The sequence below is a fragment of the Pseudonaja textilis genome, chromosome 12 (assembly GCF_049901715.1).
Source record: "Pseudonaja textilis isolate UNSWEBS1 chromosome 12, rPseTex1.2, whole genome shotgun sequence".
NCBI lineage: Eukaryota > Metazoa > Chordata > Lepidosauria > Squamata > Elapidae > Pseudonaja > Pseudonaja textilis.
The window spans coordinates 12,240,214-12,261,249 of record NC_142001.1 but is presented as its reverse complement, the minus strand read 5'-3'; the positions used below and the strand labels follow the sequence as shown (position 1 = coordinate 12,261,249).

The 21,036-nt window shown below is 44.6% G+C and overlaps 1 protein-coding gene across 5 annotated transcripts in view; it reads right to left on the bottom strand.

Annotated features, from left to right (window-relative positions):
* The window catches only part of XKRX (XK related X-linked), a 28,371-nt gene continuing 7,335 nt past the window's right edge, over positions 1 to 21,036 (bottom strand). For all 5 annotated transcript variants that reach the window (XM_087941069.1, XM_087941066.1, XM_087941068.1 and 2 more), the window contains exons 3-4: positions 11,504 to 11,763; positions 1 to 5,730 (exon numbers count right to left, since the gene is read on the bottom strand). In XM_087941069.1, the coding sequence (XP_087797195.1) occupies positions 4,985 to 5,730; positions 11,504 to 11,763 (1,006 nt within the window). In that variant the 3' untranslated portion in view covers positions 1 to 4,984. The remainder of the gene's footprint in view (positions 5,731 to 11,503; positions 11,764 to 21,036) is intronic.

Here is a 21,036-nt window from a genome sequence, read left to right as displayed (position 1 = left end):
TCAAAGCTTAAAAGTTTATCTGTATTTGAGGTGAAACACAATTTGATCCAACCAGTCGAAGGTGTTTTTTTTTATTTTTTCCTCCAAAAGATATTTGCATTTCACATTTTATTAAAGGTTTATTTCGGTACAGTAGTTGATATTTCATAGTTATTTCTTAATAAGGTGACATGTAATCGTAGTCCACGGTTTACAAAAGATGACAATGCATGCAGTACCAGGGTTTGCAATCTCTCGACTCTTATTACAGATGGTGTGGAATAATATTCGCCACCCGACAGCATCCGCGAATCCGAAGGACGGCATTGGATAAAACAGCACGTAACATCGCAACATCGCAACTCACACCTGCCCAACACGCTATATAGATTTCAAATGCAAGTTTCCATTTCGAATGAAGGGTCTCTCTTTTGGGGGTTCTGCTTCGCAGCTGACCTTCCTTAATATCACATCGTGTTATCAATTCTGCCACTCTGTGGTCAGTGTTTTGTCTGTCACCAAGCTTCCGTTCGAGGATATAATCCAGGGATCGGCAACCTTAAACACTCAAAGAGCCCGTTTGGACCTGTTTCCCACAGAAATGAAAACCCCGGGAGCCCATAATTTAACCACCGGTGTGACTGGGTGGGTGTGGCCAACTCGACGTCACTCACTCCCACCCAGTCACTTCCTGTTCTGGAATATGGGGAGCGAGTCTTCATCTCCCACCATCCCCCTTACTTTCTCAGGCCAGGAGGGGAGGGGCCAGACAGCATCAGCCGACAGGGAGCTGCAGCAGAGGGCCAAAAGAGCCGCACATGGCTCTAGAGCCACGGATTGCAGCCCCCTGATATAATCGGATACTAACCAAAGCTACCCTGAGCTGAGATTCTATATTTAGAAGCATGAGCTAAGCAGTTTAAAATACTTTTGTCAACAGGTGGGCTTATGTCTTTTTCTGCTCCAGCTGCCTTGCAAGACCTTATGTTCCATCAAGCTAAAAGAAAAAATATAGTATGAGAAATATAGTATTAGATGGCGGTACATAATTGCATTGAGTGGTGTGTAGGGTACAAAGAACATCTCACACACATTTAGCTGGACAAGTATTTTATTTCAAGAGTAAGTTTTTCATGGCCCCCTGATGATGATTAATCTTCCTTGGTTAGTTTAATAAAGAGGCCCTTCCTTTTAATGAAGGGTTGGGTTTTTTTTGGCAGAAGGAGATTATCTGTAAACGTTAAGGTTTCCAAACACTTCAAATTCCATACCTTTTGTATAAATGCTATCTTATCCCTAAATAAGTGTCCTAACGCTACCTGAATATAAAAAACAGGAGGTTCGTGCACATAAAAACAGATGCTTTAATTAGGAATAGTAAATTTGTGGTCTCTTCTGAATGATGTTTTGGCTAGACCCAAACAATTTGATTTAAATCCTAAATTTGGCTGCACATTCTAACCGTGGTAATTTAGGGTACTTGGAGGGTAGAGGGTTGAGATACACTGGACTAGGATAATTGTATAGGGAACTCTTTCCCCAAACAGGCTAGTTTTCTATATGTGGGGAAGATTTTTTTTTTCATAAATAACAGGAACCAATCCATCATATAATCTTCAAATCTCCCATCTAAAGGGAGGGGGCAGAAAAACCCTTTATTTTGCAATTTTGCTTAACTCCTCGACAAACCTTCAGAATAGTTTCCTTTAAAAAAAAACAGAAATAGATTTATCTAAGACATACTTTATTTGCAGAGCCCTCACATTCCTCCAAACATCTCTTCTACGTTCTACCCAAAGAAAAGGCAGCAAAAAAGGGGGGGAAATCTGTCACTTTAAAGAGGTAGAGTTCAGGACAATTTTTTAATTGCTGCACTTGTCTACTTCCCAAATTCCTAAATGTAGGCTCCTTCGCTTAAGGGGAGGGGAGAAGAGAAGAGAAGAGAAGAGAAGAGAAGAGAAGAGAAGAGAAGAGAAGAGAAGAGAAGAGAAGAGAAGAGACGGGACAAGGGAAAGAGGGAAAAACCATCAATCATGAAAAACCACATATATTCCTGGTCACAATGCAGGAAATTATGCATTAAAAAAAAAGAGAGAACCAGGGAAAATAAATTTGTGCCTCTAGTCTTATGATTGCCTGGTCCCAAAACCTGATTTGGATGCCTGGTTTAATCCCCGAGAACGGCAATCGAAAAGGCCGTGGTGAAATCTCTCCTTGAGGTAGGTGGTCCTGGCTTGCTGGCTCAGCTCTCAGCTGGGTTCAGCTGTCCTCAGAAAGCCAACGGGAGCGGGTGACACTCTACCCAAGGGTTGGCTCAGGCTAGTATCTGCTACGTTGGCTTATGCTGCATTGCTGACAGACACACACTCCTGTTCAACATGAAGCGGAGGAAGGCAGAGGGGTCTGAATGTTCCCCTGAAGTCGGGTCTGTTTCAGGTTGGAGGTGTCTCGGTCTCAGTCACGAATGAATGCCTTGCCTTGGTTGAAGCAAAGACACAAATGATAATTTAAACGAATGTTACAGATTCAAACCAGGCTATTTAAAAGCCAATCCAGAATGGACTATTTTGTTTCTAAAGATACTCCCTTTTTTTCCTTCCTATTTGCAGTCAAGAATGGGGGTGGGGGGGAGGAGTAAGAAGATGGACAGGGTCTGAGAATCCTTGTCAATCAAAGGCAGCCTTCTCTAACCTTTACCTATTAGCTGTTGATGGTAAGAATCACAAAGCATAATATCTGGAAGGTTGGAAAAGGCTGACCCGAAAATCACTATACAAGTGAGACCATCCAAAGTGCTCCGGAGAGGCCATCAGTTGGATTATATTGTGTTTCTCCTACTCTTGGGCTTAGCATCAATTGGGTATCTTCTTCTGGTTATTAGGGGATTCGGGGCTTTGGATCTGGTTTTGCCCCGACGCCAACCAACATTGGGTGGTCACAGGCTGATAGCCATATGGCAGTGCATTATGGGTAGTTATGAGGACAGGGGCTATCATCCAATTAGAGTGCTGCTTCTATTCTCTGTTGCCTCACCTTCATCCTCCTCCTCTGGTTTTTCCTTTCTTTCTGAATTATTACTACTGAATAGCAATAGCCTTAGCTTTACAGCCCTCTCCAAGCGGTTTACAGAGAGAAGCCTATTGCCCCCAACAATCTGGGTCCTCATTTTACTGACCTCGGAAGGATGGAAGGCTGAGTCAACCATGAGCCTGGTGGGATTTGAACTGCTAAATTGCAGACAGCTGGCAGTTGGCAGAAGTAGCCTGCAGTACTGCGCTCTAACCACTGCACTACCAAACATCTTGTTCACCCTGCTCCTTGGGACAGAAATAACCATGAAGAGGAAGGATGGTCACAGATCAAACTCTCCATGTAAGGGCACCAAAATCCCACATAAGAGTGATCCTTTAACTCAGAGTCTGGCCACTATTTGTTAGCTAAGGGGGTCTCCAAACTTGGCAATTTTTTAAGACCTGTGGACTTCCAGAATTCCTCAGCCGTCCATGCTGCTGAGGAATTTTGGGAGTTGAAGTCCCCAGGTCTTAACGTTGCCAAGTTCGGACAACCCTGTATTAGCTCAATAGAGGAGAATTACAAGAAGAAGTTAGTACATACAAGGAAATTGTTGCAGGTCAAAGATGCAACTCGGCATGAAAACCCGTATTCCTCCCAAGCATTTGGATTGAAGACTCACCTACTGGATGAGCTTGTGTTCAGAAACAGCCTTGCACTGCACAAAGTGGGAAGTGTTTGGGGAGGCCAAGAAGCTTGGCCAAATTGGGTTGGTAGACCTGAGCATTTCAACATAATGGGTTCTTTAAGTACAGTAGAACCTCTGGTCCCGAACACTTCTGACCGTGGCCAAATCAGGTTCCAACCCAAAAATTCATAAAATGTTTGAATCTGGTCACAAACACATTCTCAGGTGGTGATCAAACATGACCCCTGACCCAGAAATTCCTGAAGATGAAACAGAAGATGAAGAAATCACCAAAGTTATGGAACAAATTATGGTTGTGACCAGAGGTTCTACTGTATATCTTTGCATGGGGTCCAGCCAAGTGGTTGGGAAATGCTTACCTCCCCAGGTGAAAGCTCAAACTATCATGAGCTGATCACCTCCTAGAACCAGAACTTGGATGTGGAATGGTCTAGTTTCCCATCACAAGCTCAACACGTTCAACTTCAGCCCTTTCTCCCTTGAAGAAAGCCCCTAATGTAGTAGTCGGCTGCTAGCTTGGTCCTTCCAGGGCAGTTGGGAAGGCCAGTCTGCTGTGGCACCTCTGATGGTCTGGAGGCAAGAAATCCAAAGCTCATCCTCCATCAATGGGGCTCCCTTAGGACACTCATCATCCTGAGCTTTCAGCGTGAGCACGGACCCCCTGACCATAGATGGAACTGTAGGAACCCAAACAAATGCTGAGACCAAGTTGCTATGAACTGCAACATCTTTTCCAGCACTTCAAATTACAAAACAAATAAAGTCATCACAAGTTTTCAAATAAATAGAAGGAACGGCCGGAGAAGTGATTCTGAAGTTCCACCCAACCGTGCGAGATCCAACAGATATGAGACAGTCTCCGTTGACCTCTCTTCTGCAAACCCTCTTCTTACAATCGTTCTGAGCCAGCTGAGTGTCCTTCAGCTCCGTTTCTGGACATGAGCATAATCAAGACAGTTCCAAAGCCAAACTGCTGGCTCCTTAGAAGAGCAAGTCCATCCTTCACTGATGGTTTGCCCCATCAACTAGAGTTCCTCTTTCACACTATGTGTCAAGTCTTCTACTGCGGATTGCCCTAGTCCTGCACCAACAACGGCAAAGGGTATATTCTGACAGCCCACCATAAGTCCACTGATGCTCCAGAAGCCATCACCGCCACGATGGCCTGCGTCCCTATTGATAAATTATAGCATAGCACCATGAAATTAAGGCTTACGGTGGAGTAAACAGGTACCACTGCTGAAACTTGAAACCAGACGGGGTTCATCATCAGGGTGCTGATTGTCATACCACACTGTGCCTCACACCGGGTTCATGAGGTGGTTCTAAATCGACGGAGAAGGCAAGGTCTTCCTTCCGGCAACAGACGCAATGCAAGAAGTCCGTGACGTTGTGCGTGAAGAGGCGGCGGCAGGGATGCAAGTACTGCATGAAAGAAAGCATGAAGACAATGGCCAGACAGTACGCCACAAGCAGCTGCAACACAAGCATGGGCGTGCAGAGGTACTCATAGAGGTCCGTCTTGAAGAAGTACCAGACCAGGAGCAGCAGGCTGTTCTCCAGTCCCCGGAACACGTAGAATAAAGCTAAACAGCCCCAGTTTTGGGACCTGACAATCAAGTCTCGCCTGGACAACCTGAGCTGGACAGCTGACCAACAGAAGACGTTGATGCCCCCATAGAGCAGAGTGATGCAAATCAGGACAGTCAAAGTTCCCACCCGGCTGAAGTTTTTCTCCACGTTCTCGGGCAGCTTGGCCCCACTTCTCCAAAACTCGACCCATGGTAAGAAGAAGAAGACCAAGAAGTTGGCCGCCCCGACTGCCAAGCCGTAATATTTGAAGACGGTGCCAAAGAGGACCAAGATGGTGACGCGAGTTGAGATCTCCAAACTCCTCCACAAAATGATGCAGATAAAGGCCAGCGGGTGGAGGTGGATCTTGTAGTCGTCGTACTTGATCTGGATGGCCAGGGTGTTGCAGACCAATGCCCCGTACGTGACCGAGAGTAAGCACATGGTCATCAGGACAGCTAGAAGGGAAGGAAAGATGAAAGGTGAGCAATGAAGAGCAACCATTATCAACCTGAAAAAATTAGAGGTACGTGACGACGAAAAGGTTAGCCATCACTAATATTGGCAGAGGTGGGCTGCTGCTGTTTTGCACCGGTTTATGCGAGCCGGTGGTTAAGATTCTGCGTAGTTCAGCGAACCAGAAAATCCCACCACTGGTTGGCCCCACTCCTGCTTGTTTTTCGGCCTGTTTTTTTGGCCTTTTTCGGGGCTAAAAACAGCCAAAAAAACAGCCCCCCAAAATCCCACCACTGGCTGGCCCCACCCCCACTTGTTTTTTGGGCCAAAACAGCCAAAACACAGCCCGAAAAACAGGTGGGGCGGGGCCAGCCCTTGGTGGGATTAGACCCAACTGGCTGAATCCTACCTCTGTCCTTGGGGCGAGTGGCCGGGAGGCAGGGCTGGGTGTGATGAGTGATATCACCCACCCAGTCACCTGACCAACCGGCTGTGCCTACCCAGCCAGAGAACCGGTTGTTAAAAAATTTGCAGCCTACCCCTGCACAGAGGGTAGAAATCCCAGATCCAAACGAATGCTGGAGCGGTGGATATCAGTCCCCGGCAAAGGAAAGGGGCCTGCAATTGGGAGTGGGGTGGAAGTTGTTTGCAACTGGGGAGGTGAGGGAGAGAGAATGACATTTGCTGCCCTGGAGTGTGCCTCCTTTCTTTTTCCAGAATCTATATTGAATGTTCAGAAGGAGTTAGAGGAAAAACCGTGTGCTGAGCCAAGCCAAAAGAAACCAGTGAGACTGGTTAGTCAAGCAGGAGGCGGCCCTGGTAAAATCCAAAATAGCTTTTCACTTTAATCTACACCAAGTTTTGTAGGAGAGGATTCCATGTATTATTTTCTATACAAAGATGGAATTTTTGTAGATTTAGGGGCTAGTTCATTTCTTTGACCGCAACTTAGCCAAGCTCAGAGAGTTTGGATGGGAAAGCCTGAGACATTTTAACTTCTATTCCCTTCATCCAATTCTTGGTTGGGTTAAATCTGCTCAGGAGGGGTTAAGAGCAGTGGTCACCAACCAGTGGGCGGGGACCACTGGCGGTCCACGAGAAAATTTTGGTGGTCCGCGGAGAAATGTCACCCCCAAAGCAATTAATCCAGGCTGCATGTGAATACAAGGCTGCGCCGCCCACATGGCCCGCGGGAACACAAGGCTTGTGTCGCTTACATTGTGAACAACACAAGGTAGTGAGGGGAAGGGGGGGAAGGGCGGGGGGGGAACTTGCTCCACTTGCCCCACACGACTTGCCTGGCCACCAGGCTGCTGCTTTCTGCTTTTTTCTTCTGCTTTTGGCCGCATGCAAGGAAAGCAGCAAAAGTCTTTCTTTCTCTCCCCCAAACTCTGCCATAAATGAGTCTTTGGGACCCTGCAAGGCCTCCTGCTCCAAGAGGCCGCACTGGAATGACGAGTCTCACAAAGACTCATTTCTGGAAGAGTTTGAGGGAAAGAAAGAAAGACTTCTGCTGCTTCTGCTGCTTTCCTTGCATGAAGCCAAAAGTCTCTCTCTCTCTCCCACCGAGAACAGAGCTGGAGACAGTATCCTGCGATCCCAAATAAAGAACGATCGATCGGTAGGAAAATGGGGTGGGGAATTTTCCTGCAGAGTTTGGGGGGGGATTTTCCCAGGGTTTCTAGTCCATGGGATTGAAAATTATGAGTTTGGTGGTCCCTGAGGTCCAAAAGGTCGGCAACCCCTGGTTTAGCAAATCCTTGCGGATAAATATGGAGGATATACAACATGAGGAAAAAGCACATTTTGTCAGTGACTCCTTGGCAAAGGCTGATGCGGAATTGACTTTAAAAAATTCCCAAGCCATCCACACAAATATACATTCAATGTCTGTTAACAGAATCTCAAACATTAGTTGTGAAACCCTGTTTTACATTTACAGGGACTGATGATACTCTGAGAATATATGGGATACTCTATGAATATATGGGGGAAAAAAACACCCAGGGTAAATGCTCTATAAACACAAAAATTTCTCCTGGTTTCCAAGGAGGGGATATGAAAGTTATGTATGTCTCCTATGTGAGGAACTTCCATATGGAACATCTACTGTAGAATAGAATGGAATGGAATAGAAAATGTGAAATGGAATAGAAAATATGGAATGGAATGGAATGGAATGGAATAGAATAGAATAGAAGAGAAGAGAAGAGAAGAGAAGAGAAGAGAAGAGAAGAGAAGAGAAGAGAAGAGAAGAGAAGACAAGAGAAAATTTGGAATGGAATGGAATAGGAATATAAAATAAACAGAGTTGGAAGGGACCTTGGAGGTCTTCTAGTCCAACCCCCTGCTCAGGCAGGAAACCCTGGCCTATACCATTTCAAACATTGCTTTGGACAAGGATATTAGTATTGTAGAGTCTTTTCTGACTAATACGCCTTATTAAAAGACCTTTGTGAGATTAAGCTATCAGATTCCTGATTTTCACCCCATACCTGGAACCCCCTATTGTGAGCTGAATTAGTCATGTAAATTTTGAGTCCAGTTTTTTTTTAAAAAAAAAAGATTTATATGTGCTCATTTTACGACTAAACCTTTGACCTGACTTTTACATCGATCGTTTCAGTCAATACAGGTAGCCCTCAACTTAAGGCCGCAATTCAGCCTAAAATTGATGCGGCTGAGACATTCTGTGGAGTTTTGTCTCACGTTACGATCTTCCTCGCCACGTCTGTTCAGTGAATCACGGCCATCCTTAAATTAGTAACACAGTCATTAAATGAATCTGGCGTCCCCATTGACTTGGTTTGTCGGAAGGTTTGCAAAAAGGGATCACTGTAAAGTGGGACACTGCAACCCTCATAACTGTGAGTCAGATGTCAAGCATCCGAATGCAAATCGCGTGACTGTGGGGATGCTGAAACGGTCATAAGTGTGGAAAAATGGCAGTCGGTCCTTTTTTTCCAGGATCATTGTAACTTCGAAGAGTCATGAATTTGTCAAAGAATATATTCATGAATTGGAATAGAGCATGGTAACAAGGCCAGCCAATGAATAGGCATTAAACTAAATCAGCCAACAAGGACAGTTTGGAAACTGAAACTAGATGTAGCCTAGGTGTGGCTCTGTATTACACTCTGCAACTCTGCAGCTATGTGGAGCTCTGAGTCTGTCCATTGAAAAGAAAACTGCTCCTCTCCTCTCATTTGCTTGCTGAACTAAAGTAAATGAGAAACTAACTTGCTTGCTTGCTGAAGACTGGAGCTCTGCTCTGAACTTGCAACATGTTTCTGTCCGAGTTTGCTCCATGTTGGAGAAATCTACAACTGGCTTGTAAAATCCACTTATTATGTTTATAAAAGTGTTACATGAAGCATCAGTTACCTGGGTTTAATTTTTCTGGTGCTGAATTAACGCTGCAAAACTCTGAATAGAATTGACCTGTTGTAAACTTGAGGACTGCCTGCATATAGGTCTATCTAAGATTGCAAGAAAGGAGCCATTCATTCATTCAGGAAGAGGAAAGGAAGAGGAATTCCTGGAAGGGGATTAAACTTGACATCACCGTGCACATCTGGAAAACATCAGGATGAGGTAGGCTGTTTAAAGCACTGACTCACACTGGATCGGTTGGATGGGTGTGTGTATGTTACCTGACTTGCGTGTTTCCAAGGTGACATCCCTCTCGGAAGGCAGATGGTGAAATGCCTTCGTGCTTGGCAATTAAAATACCTGCAGTCGATTTTATAAATACTAATTATTGAACCACGCCTCTGGGAATTGCACAGAAGCTTCCATGAAACCAGGATCACAGAAAGCCACACCTACTGTTGGAATAATTATCCTTCTGGGTTCAGTTCCAAGTAGGGAAAAAGACACTGGAAACATGGAGACTGTTTGGAAGGTGGTTTAATAGTGGACAGCAGGACCACATGGCTTGAAGCTCCAAAGAAGGATGATCACATGCTCCAAGGTGAAGGAAAAGAGAAGGGATGATATGCTGAGGGTGCCTGAGTTTTATAACCTTTGTTGGGATTTGAATTGAAGCTTGTTTCTAATTGGCTGTCAGACTCCCATGCGGCCATGCAGGGGCAACTCTGTAGACTGTCCTGAGTTCCAGGCTTGGTTGAGCCTTGCTAGATAATGATGCACTGAAAGGGCTTTTGAGCAACTGCCATAGCTTTACCTGGAGATCTTTGTTATGTAAAGTATTCTGGCCTTAATGGCCCAACCATTAACAAAGGTGGGGGTGAGCTTCTATTTCTGAAGGGAGTTTCTGCTTCTGAGTTTCTACCCTTTTTAGGGGAAATATTCCCCCTTTTTAATATCTCCCAAGATATTTCATTTTTCTAGGAGAGGGGTAGGTGCTAACTTCCTGCATTACTGAATGTATACACCTAGCAGAGCCCATCTTCCTGAGGCTTGATTGTCAAAAATTCACCGACCAGGCGTTTTTCTGAGCCTTTTAAGCAATCTTTTGTTTTCCAGCCATGGGGAGCTGCAGTTTTTCTAAGCTTTAAAAACATGGACTCTGCTCTCTAGTCTTAAAAGGGATTATAGAATCCTCTGGAAGAGTCTAGATTGATCCCTTTTGAGATCGTTGGCAACCGAGCCAAGGCTCTGGCTGAAAATCTCTTTTGCAAGTCTTTAAAAGCTCACTGGCAGCGGCCATAAAAGAATCCTTTTATTTATTTATTTTGCAAAAGCAAGAGCAGCAACAGCAAAGGGAGAGGTATTGAGGCAGACGAAATACTTAGATTAAATAAGTGTGATGGAAGGCGCTGCAAGATCCCAAGGGAGAAGCGTGAAAGATTTACCAAAAAGTCAATAAGAGTTGAAATCTTAAAAAAAGAAAGAGATGATGGATAGATATAGAATGCTTCTTCACATGGGGGGGTATTTTATTAAGAGGTAGAAAAAAAAGAGGTAGTAAAAATTGGGTAAATAGTATTATATATACTGATATACAGTATAATAGAATGTATTATTACCACGTATACGCAAATGTTAGAAGTGGAAAGATTATGACTGTGTATATCTAAATTGTATCATTGTTATTAGTATTGTATATAAAGTAGATTCGATCCAGACAATACATTGTTGACTAAGCACTTATGGATGTTAAAGGAAAAACTATAATAAATATAAATATATATATATGGTATTCAACTTTGTTCGGGTATTTTCCCACGTCATTATAGTTGTGCTTTTAAAGTTGTAACAACGTTTAAAAGCACAACTATAATGACGTGGGAAAATACCCGAACAAAGCTGAATGCCATACATATAAATACCCGCGAAAACTTAAGAAAACACATATATATATGTGCGAAATACCACTCACGCATGATCACAAAATCTCCAGAACTGTAAAGGCTACAAACTTGAAATTTGGCACGTATGTTCCTCTTGGCTTCTAGGTGCTCACTAAGAAAGGATTTTTCGAAATGACCATCGGAGCATTAATATTTTGTATATTTATTATTAACACGCTCTGATGCTAAGGAGTTCTACTCCCCCTCCCCACCTGAAAAGAAATCTGTTCCAAATGCAAAACGCAAGCAGAGGAGAGGAGTTGCAGTTTCACAGCACCAAGCAACTGTTGAGCTAAGCCATACCCAGGCTCCTTGCTGTTTCCTTTTTTCCCCTCACACAGCAAATACTGTTTCTGTTTCCAAACAGCCCTCAACTCTCACACACTGACAGGACCTCCTCTACCCACCATCCCTTCAGTTTCCTTTCCCCTCCCATCCTTTGGCCCTGTTCTGTCCTCACCTCTGCTGGGCGGGACCTGCTCCTCTACTACAGTGACGTAAAGCTGTAGGGTGAGCTGCGGGGTGGAACCCAGGAAGGCCTGAATGACCGCCATGCGCTTGAAAGCATTACGGTGCGTGGCCAGCCGGCGCACCAAGTGTCCCACTTCCTGCTCAATCTCGATCTCGCAGTCGCTGTGGAGATGCTTCTTGCGGGTGATGGTGACGTATGGCTCCTCCTCCCGGCCTTGGCGGTAGAACATCACTATGGACTCCAAACATCTGCAGGAAAGGAAAGGGGGGGGGGAATAAAATATTCCACTCTACTTCCATCCTCCCTACCTCCAGGGAGGGAGGAAGCAGACAGGTTTGCCAATCCGCATCGTTAAAAAAACATTCAGCCTTCTGGGCGCAGATCAATACTTAGCCTTTTTTAAAAATAAATTTTATTAATTTTCTATCAATTACTTTTCTTAGCGCTTAATAAACATCATGTTGCCTGGCTATTTTATTTGCTTAACAATACGAATGCCAATCTTAACTTTCTTACTTACTCTTCCCTTCAGAGGCTGGCAAACTCAGGAAATAATAAAACAAAATCAAAACACCAATGTCCACCTTCTGATCACATGATTTGTGTGTGTGTGTGTGAGTGAGTGTTTGTGTTTGTTATGCTGGCTGTAAGTGCAAAAAACCTGGTCGTAGTCACTATTTTTCAGTGCCGTTATACCTTTGTCACAAAACGAATGGTTGTTAAGTCAAGAACCACATGTGTCATTTTTTGTGGTCTTCTTCTTGATGGAATCCCATCAAGTCCTAGGGTTCAGAACAAAAGTTTGAAAAGGCCTGTGCTAGATAACTTGAGACCCTCAACAGTCTGGAGCTACAATTCCAGGAATCTTCACAACCTTCTCTGTCCTTTTGTTGTTGTTAGTTGTCCGACCCATCGCGACCCCATGGACAACATTCCTCCAGACCTTCCTGTCCTCTACCATGTTCCAGAGTCCTTTAAAGCTCACGCTGACTGACTGCTTCAGTGACTCCCTCCAGCCACCTCCTTCTCTGCTCTCCTCTTCCTCTTCTCTTGCCCTCAGTCATTCCCAGCATTCGGCTCTTCTCCAGCGAGTCCTTCCTTCTCATGAGGTGGCCAAAGTCTTGGAGTTTCATCTTCAGGATCTGGCCTTCTAAAGAGCAGTCAGGGTGGATCTCCTCTAGGACTGACCGGGTGGATGGCCTTGCAGCCCAAGGGACTCGCAGGAGTCTTCTCCAGCACCAGAGTTCAAAGGCCTCCATTCTTTGACACTCAGCCTTCCTTATGGTCCAACTTTCACAGCCATGCATTGCAACTGGGAAAACCACAGCCTTGACTGTATGCACTTTTGTCGGCAGGGTGATGTCTCTGCTTTTTAGTATGCTGTCTAGAACCACTCCCTGACAAACGTGTTGGTCCTCACTTCAGCAGCAATGTCTGCCTGACTACAAGCAAACCCCGAGCAACCCCGAAACCACACAACAAAGCTGCAACTGGGACCACTCAACAGCTCATTCCAAAAAATGAAAACAAATCGCGGGGAGCTGTCCTCCTGCCACGGTGATGCAAGGAAGAAACCAGAAAGCCTCTATTCAGGATAGGCATACACTGAATCTACTGTTATTTGTGGCTTATTGTAATGGAGCACCGGATGTCTAGCCCTAGCCTACAATCTAGAATTGATTTCCTCCTGCAGAAGCCTGGGCCTTAGACGTCCCACTTTCTACAGCAGCTGGGCTCAAGATTTTCCCACAGTCCCAGAGAGACCTGCCCAGGCTGAGCCTGAGAGTCCACGCCTTCCGCCAGCAGCACAACACGAGAGGCAAGACTGTGTTTTCCCTCCAACTGACTCAGACGGACCTTGAAATTCCTAGATTTTGCAAACCTCGTAAACAGTTTCCAGTGAGCTATGAGACAGATAGGTTTGTTAGAAAGGCAGCGCGCAGGAGTTGGCCAACGTCCAAATGAAACCACGATGCCATGTCTTGGGAACTGACTCAAAAGGCACATTCCAGAAGGAAATGTCTTGGGGCACCTTAAGGAGCTGCAAACGTATTAAGCTTTCTGCTTCGGTGAGCCACATATCACTTCATTCTGATGCATCTGAAGAAGCAAGCCAAGTTTAGGCAGTAATAAATTGGTTTTGAGAAGCCATAAGACAAGTTGTTGTCTTGGATAGAAAAGGATAACGCAATTACCTGCTCTGGATAAATATTTCTTGAAAGATTCAGGTTAATCTACCTCCAAAAATAAATGCCGTGCAATCTTAAAAATAAAGTTCATAAGCCATATGGTGGCTTAACTGTGATAAGTCGCAACAGGCTAGCCTTTCATACTGTGCTGTGCTAGACTGGCATGCCAGACCATAAATCATGGCTTGGCATCCACATGAGCTGGCTCACACAGAAGAGGAGTGTTTTTTGTATGGGTTAAGACACTGAACTGTTTTTTAGGTTAGTCTATTTTTATTATTTATTTTTTTCCACAGAGAATAAAGATTCCTCTTTCTGTGCTAAACTTGTCCCTTTACTTCCTCTTCCTCTAAACATATTTCCTTTCCCCTCTGAAAGGGATTTCTTTCTGCAACACCTTTCCCCTCGAAATCTACTTTCCAGAAAAGGCAAGGTTTTTAATTTCTAAACAGAAACAGATCTCAAAAACCTTCCAAAGTTCTACTATTGAATTCTGCATGTGCGAGGCCCAGCTGTAAGAGCCATGCCTTATGAAAGAGCTCAGCCTATTTGCAGGGCGAGCGTTACCAGCAAAATTATTATTTTTAGGTGGTTTCACCTTCAACCCAACCCAAGCCAGAGCCCCTACCAGGGTGAACTACCTTAACGGCTTTCACACACAAAAAACCCCTTCTCATCGGCTTTGGAAGGAAAGGGAGGTGCGGCGTGCAAACAGTCAGCGTAGAAAAGGGTTCTTTGTTGACCTCCCCATGCTGAAAATAGAGCCACAGACAAGCTGGCTCTGTTCTCATTGATGAAGGCAGGCCAGGGAGCTACAAACCAAAGGGTGGAACAGGGTGCAGAAGAGGGCCAAAGAAAGAACAAGGGAGGGAGGGAGGGGCACTTGGACCTCGCCTCGTCTCCTGGCTCCGATCGGAGGGATGCTGGTTTGCTGGCTGACACCTCGGATGCTGCTGCGAGCTAGCAAATGGTGAGGGGGTGAGGGGACCCCACGGGTTGCATTTTCTGAAGGAGCCTGCAGAAGAAAGGGGGTAAAAAGCAACCAACCTGTGCAGGAGAACTAAGATATATTTTGGCACCCTATCAAAGCTGCCCTCCTCAAGGACAGATCGACCAACCGACAATGATTCCTTTAGCACAGGGGTGTCAAATGCGATTTCATGGAGGGCCGTTGTGTTTGACCTGGGGAGGGGGGGGGGGCTGGGGGAGGGCAGGGTGTGTGTGGCCAGCTCGACATCAATCCTGTTTGGGGACACCTGTGGGGTCCAAGTGCTAAGGCAGGACTTGCCTCACACCTTCCCTCCCTCTCATTATAATCTCCTTCCTTCTTTCCCTCCCTTCTTTTTCCTTCTCTCTTCCTTCTTTCTTTTTCCTTTTCTTCTTTTTCGTTCACTCTTTATTCTCCTTTCTTCTTCCTTCCCCCGTTTCTTTATTTTTCCTTCCTTCCTCTCTTCCCATCTTCCCTTCTCCTCCTTTCCTCTTTTCCTTTCTCCTTTCCTGTCCCCTTCTTGCATGCTCAAATGCAAAAGGGGAAGAGCATTTCTCCTTTGGTTTTGTTTTTAATTTGACTCCAGCTGTGGTTGTTAAGTCAAAGACTTACAGAATCATCTATCCAAAATTTAACTTACTGGCTGTTAGCGGATTAATATATTCATATTTAATCATGGTAAGTGTAAACCTAGTTTATACAATGAAATCGTTTTTCCGGGTTGGTATGAACCGCTGGACTCTACACTCGGCACCAAGGCTGGGATGCTTAGTTTGTATCACGCAAACACAACTAGAGTCCTTGGTGCTCTCCATCTGTTCTGACATTCAATTTGGCGCCGGCCCAGGAATTATGGGAGCTGAACTCCAACCCAGCTAGAAGGTATCCCATGGAGCAGAGGTGGCATTCAGCAGGTTCTGACCAGTTCTGGAGAACTGGGAGCGGAAATTTTGAGTAGTTCAGAGAACCGGCCAATCCCACCTCTGACTGGCCCCGCCAACCCCATCTATTCTTTGCCTCCCATTGAGTCCCAGATGATTGGCTGGGTCTTCATGGGTTGCTCTGCACGGGAAAACAGAGCTGGAAAGCAGGTTAGCGGGTATGGGGGGGAGAGAATGGGGATTTTGCAGTATCCTTCCCCTGCCACGCCCACCAAGCCACGCCCACGGAACCAGTAGTAAAAAAATTTGAATCCCACCACTGCCATGGGGGAATTAACAGAATTCAACCCTCCCATTTCCAGCATTGCTCTGTCTCTGCAAACTATGATACCAAAAAAAAAAAAAAACAGTTTTAAAAATGGTTGTAGGCTGGGTGGTCTTTGGGTCAAGGGCTGCAAGCCACATTTCCCAAATAAGCCAGGCCAGAGCAGGCAAATGGAAGAAGCTAGAACAAAACCTTGGACTCCGTTCAAGTTTCAAAAAATACAGCAACTTTTTATTATTCCCCATAATTTTAACCACCTCCTTCCCTCGTCTGAGATATATAACCATTTTTTCTAGCCAAGTTTGCAGCTGGGAGGGATGCGTGCAAGATTTTTCAGGAAACTCCTCCATTTAAGGGAAAGTTTTTTCTTCATATAGAGTCCTAATGGACGTACCCGTTCTGTTTTTCTTGGCTATAATAAGGCAACAGTTTGCTTTGCCTTCTGTCGATTTGAGTTGTTGTGATTTCATTTCAAACTGCCCAGTGTAGCTTGAAGCTCCTGGAATTTCCTATCCCAGCTAAGCCTAATGCAATTGGCTGGTGTGTTTGTGGGGGCTGCTGTTGTCTACCAAGACTTCTGGGATTGGGAAAGAGTTTGCTTAGTGATAAATAGTTGAAATCGTTTGATCTAATAGTGGATCGCTAGCCGTTAGCCTTGAGCTTTGTAAAAAGCTAAATTCCTTCCTTTTATCGCTCTTGAACCTACCAAGTGGAGATGTTCCTTCTTGCGTACATCTTGAATCTGCAACCCATCAAATAGTGATCTGATGGCATCTTCCAGAATTAGAACAGCGGGCCAAAATACTTCTCTTTTCCGCACCCAGCAGTTCCCTACAGGTCATGTCCCACGACAATGTGTATCTGTATCGTGCTCCAAATGGCCATGTAGCACAAGATCAATGTAGAAGGCCTCACCGTAGTAGGGTTGCCACTTAGAAAGGATCAAGGAACAGACTGGTGTGGAAAACTGTGACTCTTGACATCTGAAAACTGAAGCTCAGCAATGCTGCAACCAAATCTGAAGAACCTCAATTTCCAACCTCAATTTTTAAAAAAGGCAATTTAGAGATGACCGTGTTCCAAGAAGCAACTTGGGGAAGATTAACAGATTAACAGAGTTAGAAGGGACCTTGTGGGTCATCTAGTCCAACCCCCCACCCCAGCAGGAGACCCTACACCATTATCTGACAGATGGCAGTTCAGTCTCTTCTTGAAAGCTTCCAAGGATGAAGCTCCCGCAACTTCTGAAGGCAACTTCTGTTCCATGGGTTGATTGCTCTCACTGTCAGAAAGTTTTTCCTTATTTCTAGGTTGAATCTCTCCTTGTTCAGTTTCCATCCATTATTCATTGTCTGGCCTTCAGCTGCTTTGGAAAATAGCTTGCTCCTTTCCTCTCTGTGGCAGCCCCTCAAATATTGCAAGACTGCTATCACGCCTCCTCTGGTCCTTCTCTTCACTAGACTAGCCATGCCTGGTTCCTGCAAACGCTCATATGTTTTAGCCTCCAGTCCCCTCCAGAAGTTGAAGAAACTGTGAAAAAGAAACTCAAGATAATCCTGCCTTGACTTTGTTTACTATAAGAAAAGACAGAAAAAAGCTCGGGTAGAGTTTCCAGATTGTCTTTTTATGCCCTACTGTATTATTATAGATTATTCCTGGAATCTCTACGGCACCTGACCTGGTCTGGTTTGAAGGGTTGGACACTTGAAATAAACTGAAGAAGTCCAGCCTGCTTTTCATTCGAGTTACAGGGCCTTTTGTGTTCCAATATAATGTTTACCTTACTTTTATCTTAAAGTGGAATGGGTATTATCAAACTGATCACGCCTGATAACTTAAGTACATAAATAGGCCCTTATATTAAAAATCTTTGTATCCTTCTAGGTGCCATTTCAAGTGATCTGGAAAAGACAAAGTGTCCTGGTCAGTCTTCTTCTGGTTTAAAGATTGACAAAATACCTTCCTGTGGACAGGAATTCCATGCTCCAGGTGGAAGGTTTTCATCCAGCTAAAGTAGTTATGGGCTTCTCAATAATAAGAACAGCAATAGGACCTAGATTTATATGTCACTCATAGTGCTTGACAGCACTCTCTGGGCAGTTAACACATGTCAGCACATTGCACCCCCCAACGATCCGGGTCCTCATTTTACTGACCTCAGAAGTATGGAAGGCTTGAGTCTACCTTGAGTCGGTCAGGATCGGACTGCTGGCGGTGGGCAGAGTTTGCCTGCAATACTGCAATATAACCACAGTGCCACCAGGGTTCCTGATAGCAATACACTTAGATTTTTATACCGCTTCACAGTGCTTTTACAGCCCTTCTATAACCGATTTACAGTCAGCCTATTGTGCCCAACAATCTGGGTCCTCGTTTTACATCAGACGGATGGAAGGCTGAGTCATCCTTGAGCTGGGATGGATGGATGGGGAGGGGAGAGGGGAAGGAAGAAAGGAAGGAATAGCAATAGCACTTAGACTTATATACCACTTTATAGTGCTTTACAGCCCTCTCTAAGCGGTTTACAGAGTCAGCCTCTTGCCCCCAAAAATCTGGGTCCTCATTTTACCCACCTTGGAAGGATGGAAGGCTGAGTCAACCTTGAAAGCTGAGTCAACCAGTGAGGATCGAACTCCAGGATGCGGGCAGAGTTTGCCTGCAATTCTGTATTCTAACCACTGTACCACCACAAGGAGATTTAACTGGATTTCTTGGTAGCTGAGCTGGGTAAAGGAGGTGTGGAAACCGGACCCCAGAAGGAAGAAGAAAGGAGAAGTGTGGTGAAGAACTCACTGAGTGTGGCAGATGCCCCAATTCTCTCAAAATAACACCTCAAATGTCATGATGTCACCAAGGCAATGTTGCAATTTTGTTTTTGTCAACCTAGATTTCAAGTTCGGTCCGTTAATATCGTCGGAGGGAAAAAAAATGGAGTCAACAACCTTGAATTTTTTTTAAAAAAAAGCAAAGAAAGTTGACAGGGGAATCTTTGACATCACCAAGAAGCAGAGGTGGTGGTATTCAGCCGGTTCTGACCAGTTCTGAAGAACCGGTAGCGGAAATTTTGAGTAGGTTGGAGAACCGGCCAATCCAGCCTCTGACTGGCTCCGCCAACCATATCTATTCTCTGCCTCCCGAGTCCCAGCTGATTGGCTGAGTCTTCTTTAGTCGCCCTACACAGGAGAACGGAGCTGGAAAGCAGGTTAGTGTGGTGGGGAGGGAATGGGGATTTTGCAGTATATCCTTCCCCTGCCACGCCCACAGAACCGGTAGTAAAAAAAATTGTATCCCATCACTGTCAAGAAGACAGGAACTTAGCAACACCTGTCTAAAGGGGGAATTCCCTCTCCTAAAGGACGAATGGAAGAGCAACAACATAATTAGGTGAACAGGCAGAGCTTAATAATCTCATGCCTCCAACAGAGAGGTTCAAAAATTTAATTTTGTTTTGTTTTAATATCAGCATTTTTTTTTTCTTGTTGACTACTTTGTCGCTAGTATCATATATAGAAGGCGGGTCAATAAATTTGCAAATTGATTTAGTAGCTTAAAATTTTGGGGCGGGCCTGTTTTGCATGGGGTGGGAACTAATGTGGTAGCAATGTGTATTAATCAGTATTCAATTAGGGGGGATAAATGTCCTTTTTTTGATGGATCTTTTTCTTTTTTAATGTTTTTATCGTTTTGTGGTGGGTTTTTTTTTTTTTTCATTTTATTTTCTTTTTATTTGGATTTTTGGGGAGTTTTGTATTTTGTATTTGAACCTTGTCTTGAATAAAATAAATATATATATATGCAAAAATAACCTCACACCTCCAGCACGGTGCCCTACTTTTCAGTTCCTAGATTATATGGGAGGTTGAGCAGGTGGGGTTGGACTAGAAGACCTCCAAGGTTTTCTTCCAACTCGGTTATTCTGTTTCCTGGAGCTCTCATCTTCCGCACACGGGGCCATCACTCTCAATGTTAGTAGCTCAGCAAAAACATTCCACGCCTTCCTAACTTCAGGCACTACAAGTATCTTCAGTTCCCACAGCTCCCAAGGGCACTTGAGCATACTACACGTTCTGAGAAGATCACATTTCCTGGTGAAAGGGCAGAAGCTCAACCTTCCGTTCTGATCAACATTCCTCCACGGAGAACATTGGCTTCCAAACTGGACTTGCCTCTTGGCTTCTAGCACGCCAAAAAAAAAAAAAAAAATCAAGGACAAATAGCCAGAACCCCACTTAGCAAAATGAGCATGGTGTGTGGGAAGATGCGCGGCTAATCTGGGAACTAATTTTTAAAGCAAGCATAGTCCGATATTTTTTACGATTGCATTTCTCAACTTTGGGCAAATTTTAAGATGGCTGGAGTTCCAACGGAAGAGAATAGCTCGGGGTTGAAGTGTGGTGCTTTTTAAAAGCCTGTTTTCTTGCAGATGTTTTATTACCAAACTAGGTAACATCCCCAGGGCTAGTAGGGAGTTGGGGTTTGCTCTCGTTTTATGTTGTAATAGCATGTTATATTTTAATGGTGGCATTTTGCATAATTAAGGGCATAAAATAAGAGGAAACTTCACTCCCAGTGAGAATATCAAACTGGTTTGGTAATGAAACACCTGCAAGAGAACACAAAATTGTCCAATAGTCTGGAGTTCAATTCAACTTTCGTGGCTGACTGGGGAATTCTGGGAGTTGAAACCAAGAAATCTTGGTTTTGAGAAGGTACACATTCAAATCAACTGAGCTGCCATTTTCAGCCTGCCCATCACTCATCTTAAGAAGCACAACGCATATGTATTCCCTCCATTTTGGCCTCTCCTTGTTGGGATGCAACTGGGGTCCTCAGTTTAGCATCCAGCTCGCCACTTCTATGAGAGGTAAAACCCCGATTTAAGTATTCGGAGCCATGTGTAACTCTGACCCATTATGGTTTATCCCACAAACCATCTTTCAATGTACCACAGACGAGTGTTAACAATGCACGAGCCCCACCTTACAAGCATGTCTGGCAGCTCCAATGCCCAAATATCTGGTTTTGTTCATTCCGACAATTCATTTTGACAATTGCAAACCCTCCTTTACCAAAAGACAACCTAACCAAGCACCGCTTTTCTAGTTTTCTCATAAGCCGCAAGCTTCCCAAGGCATTTT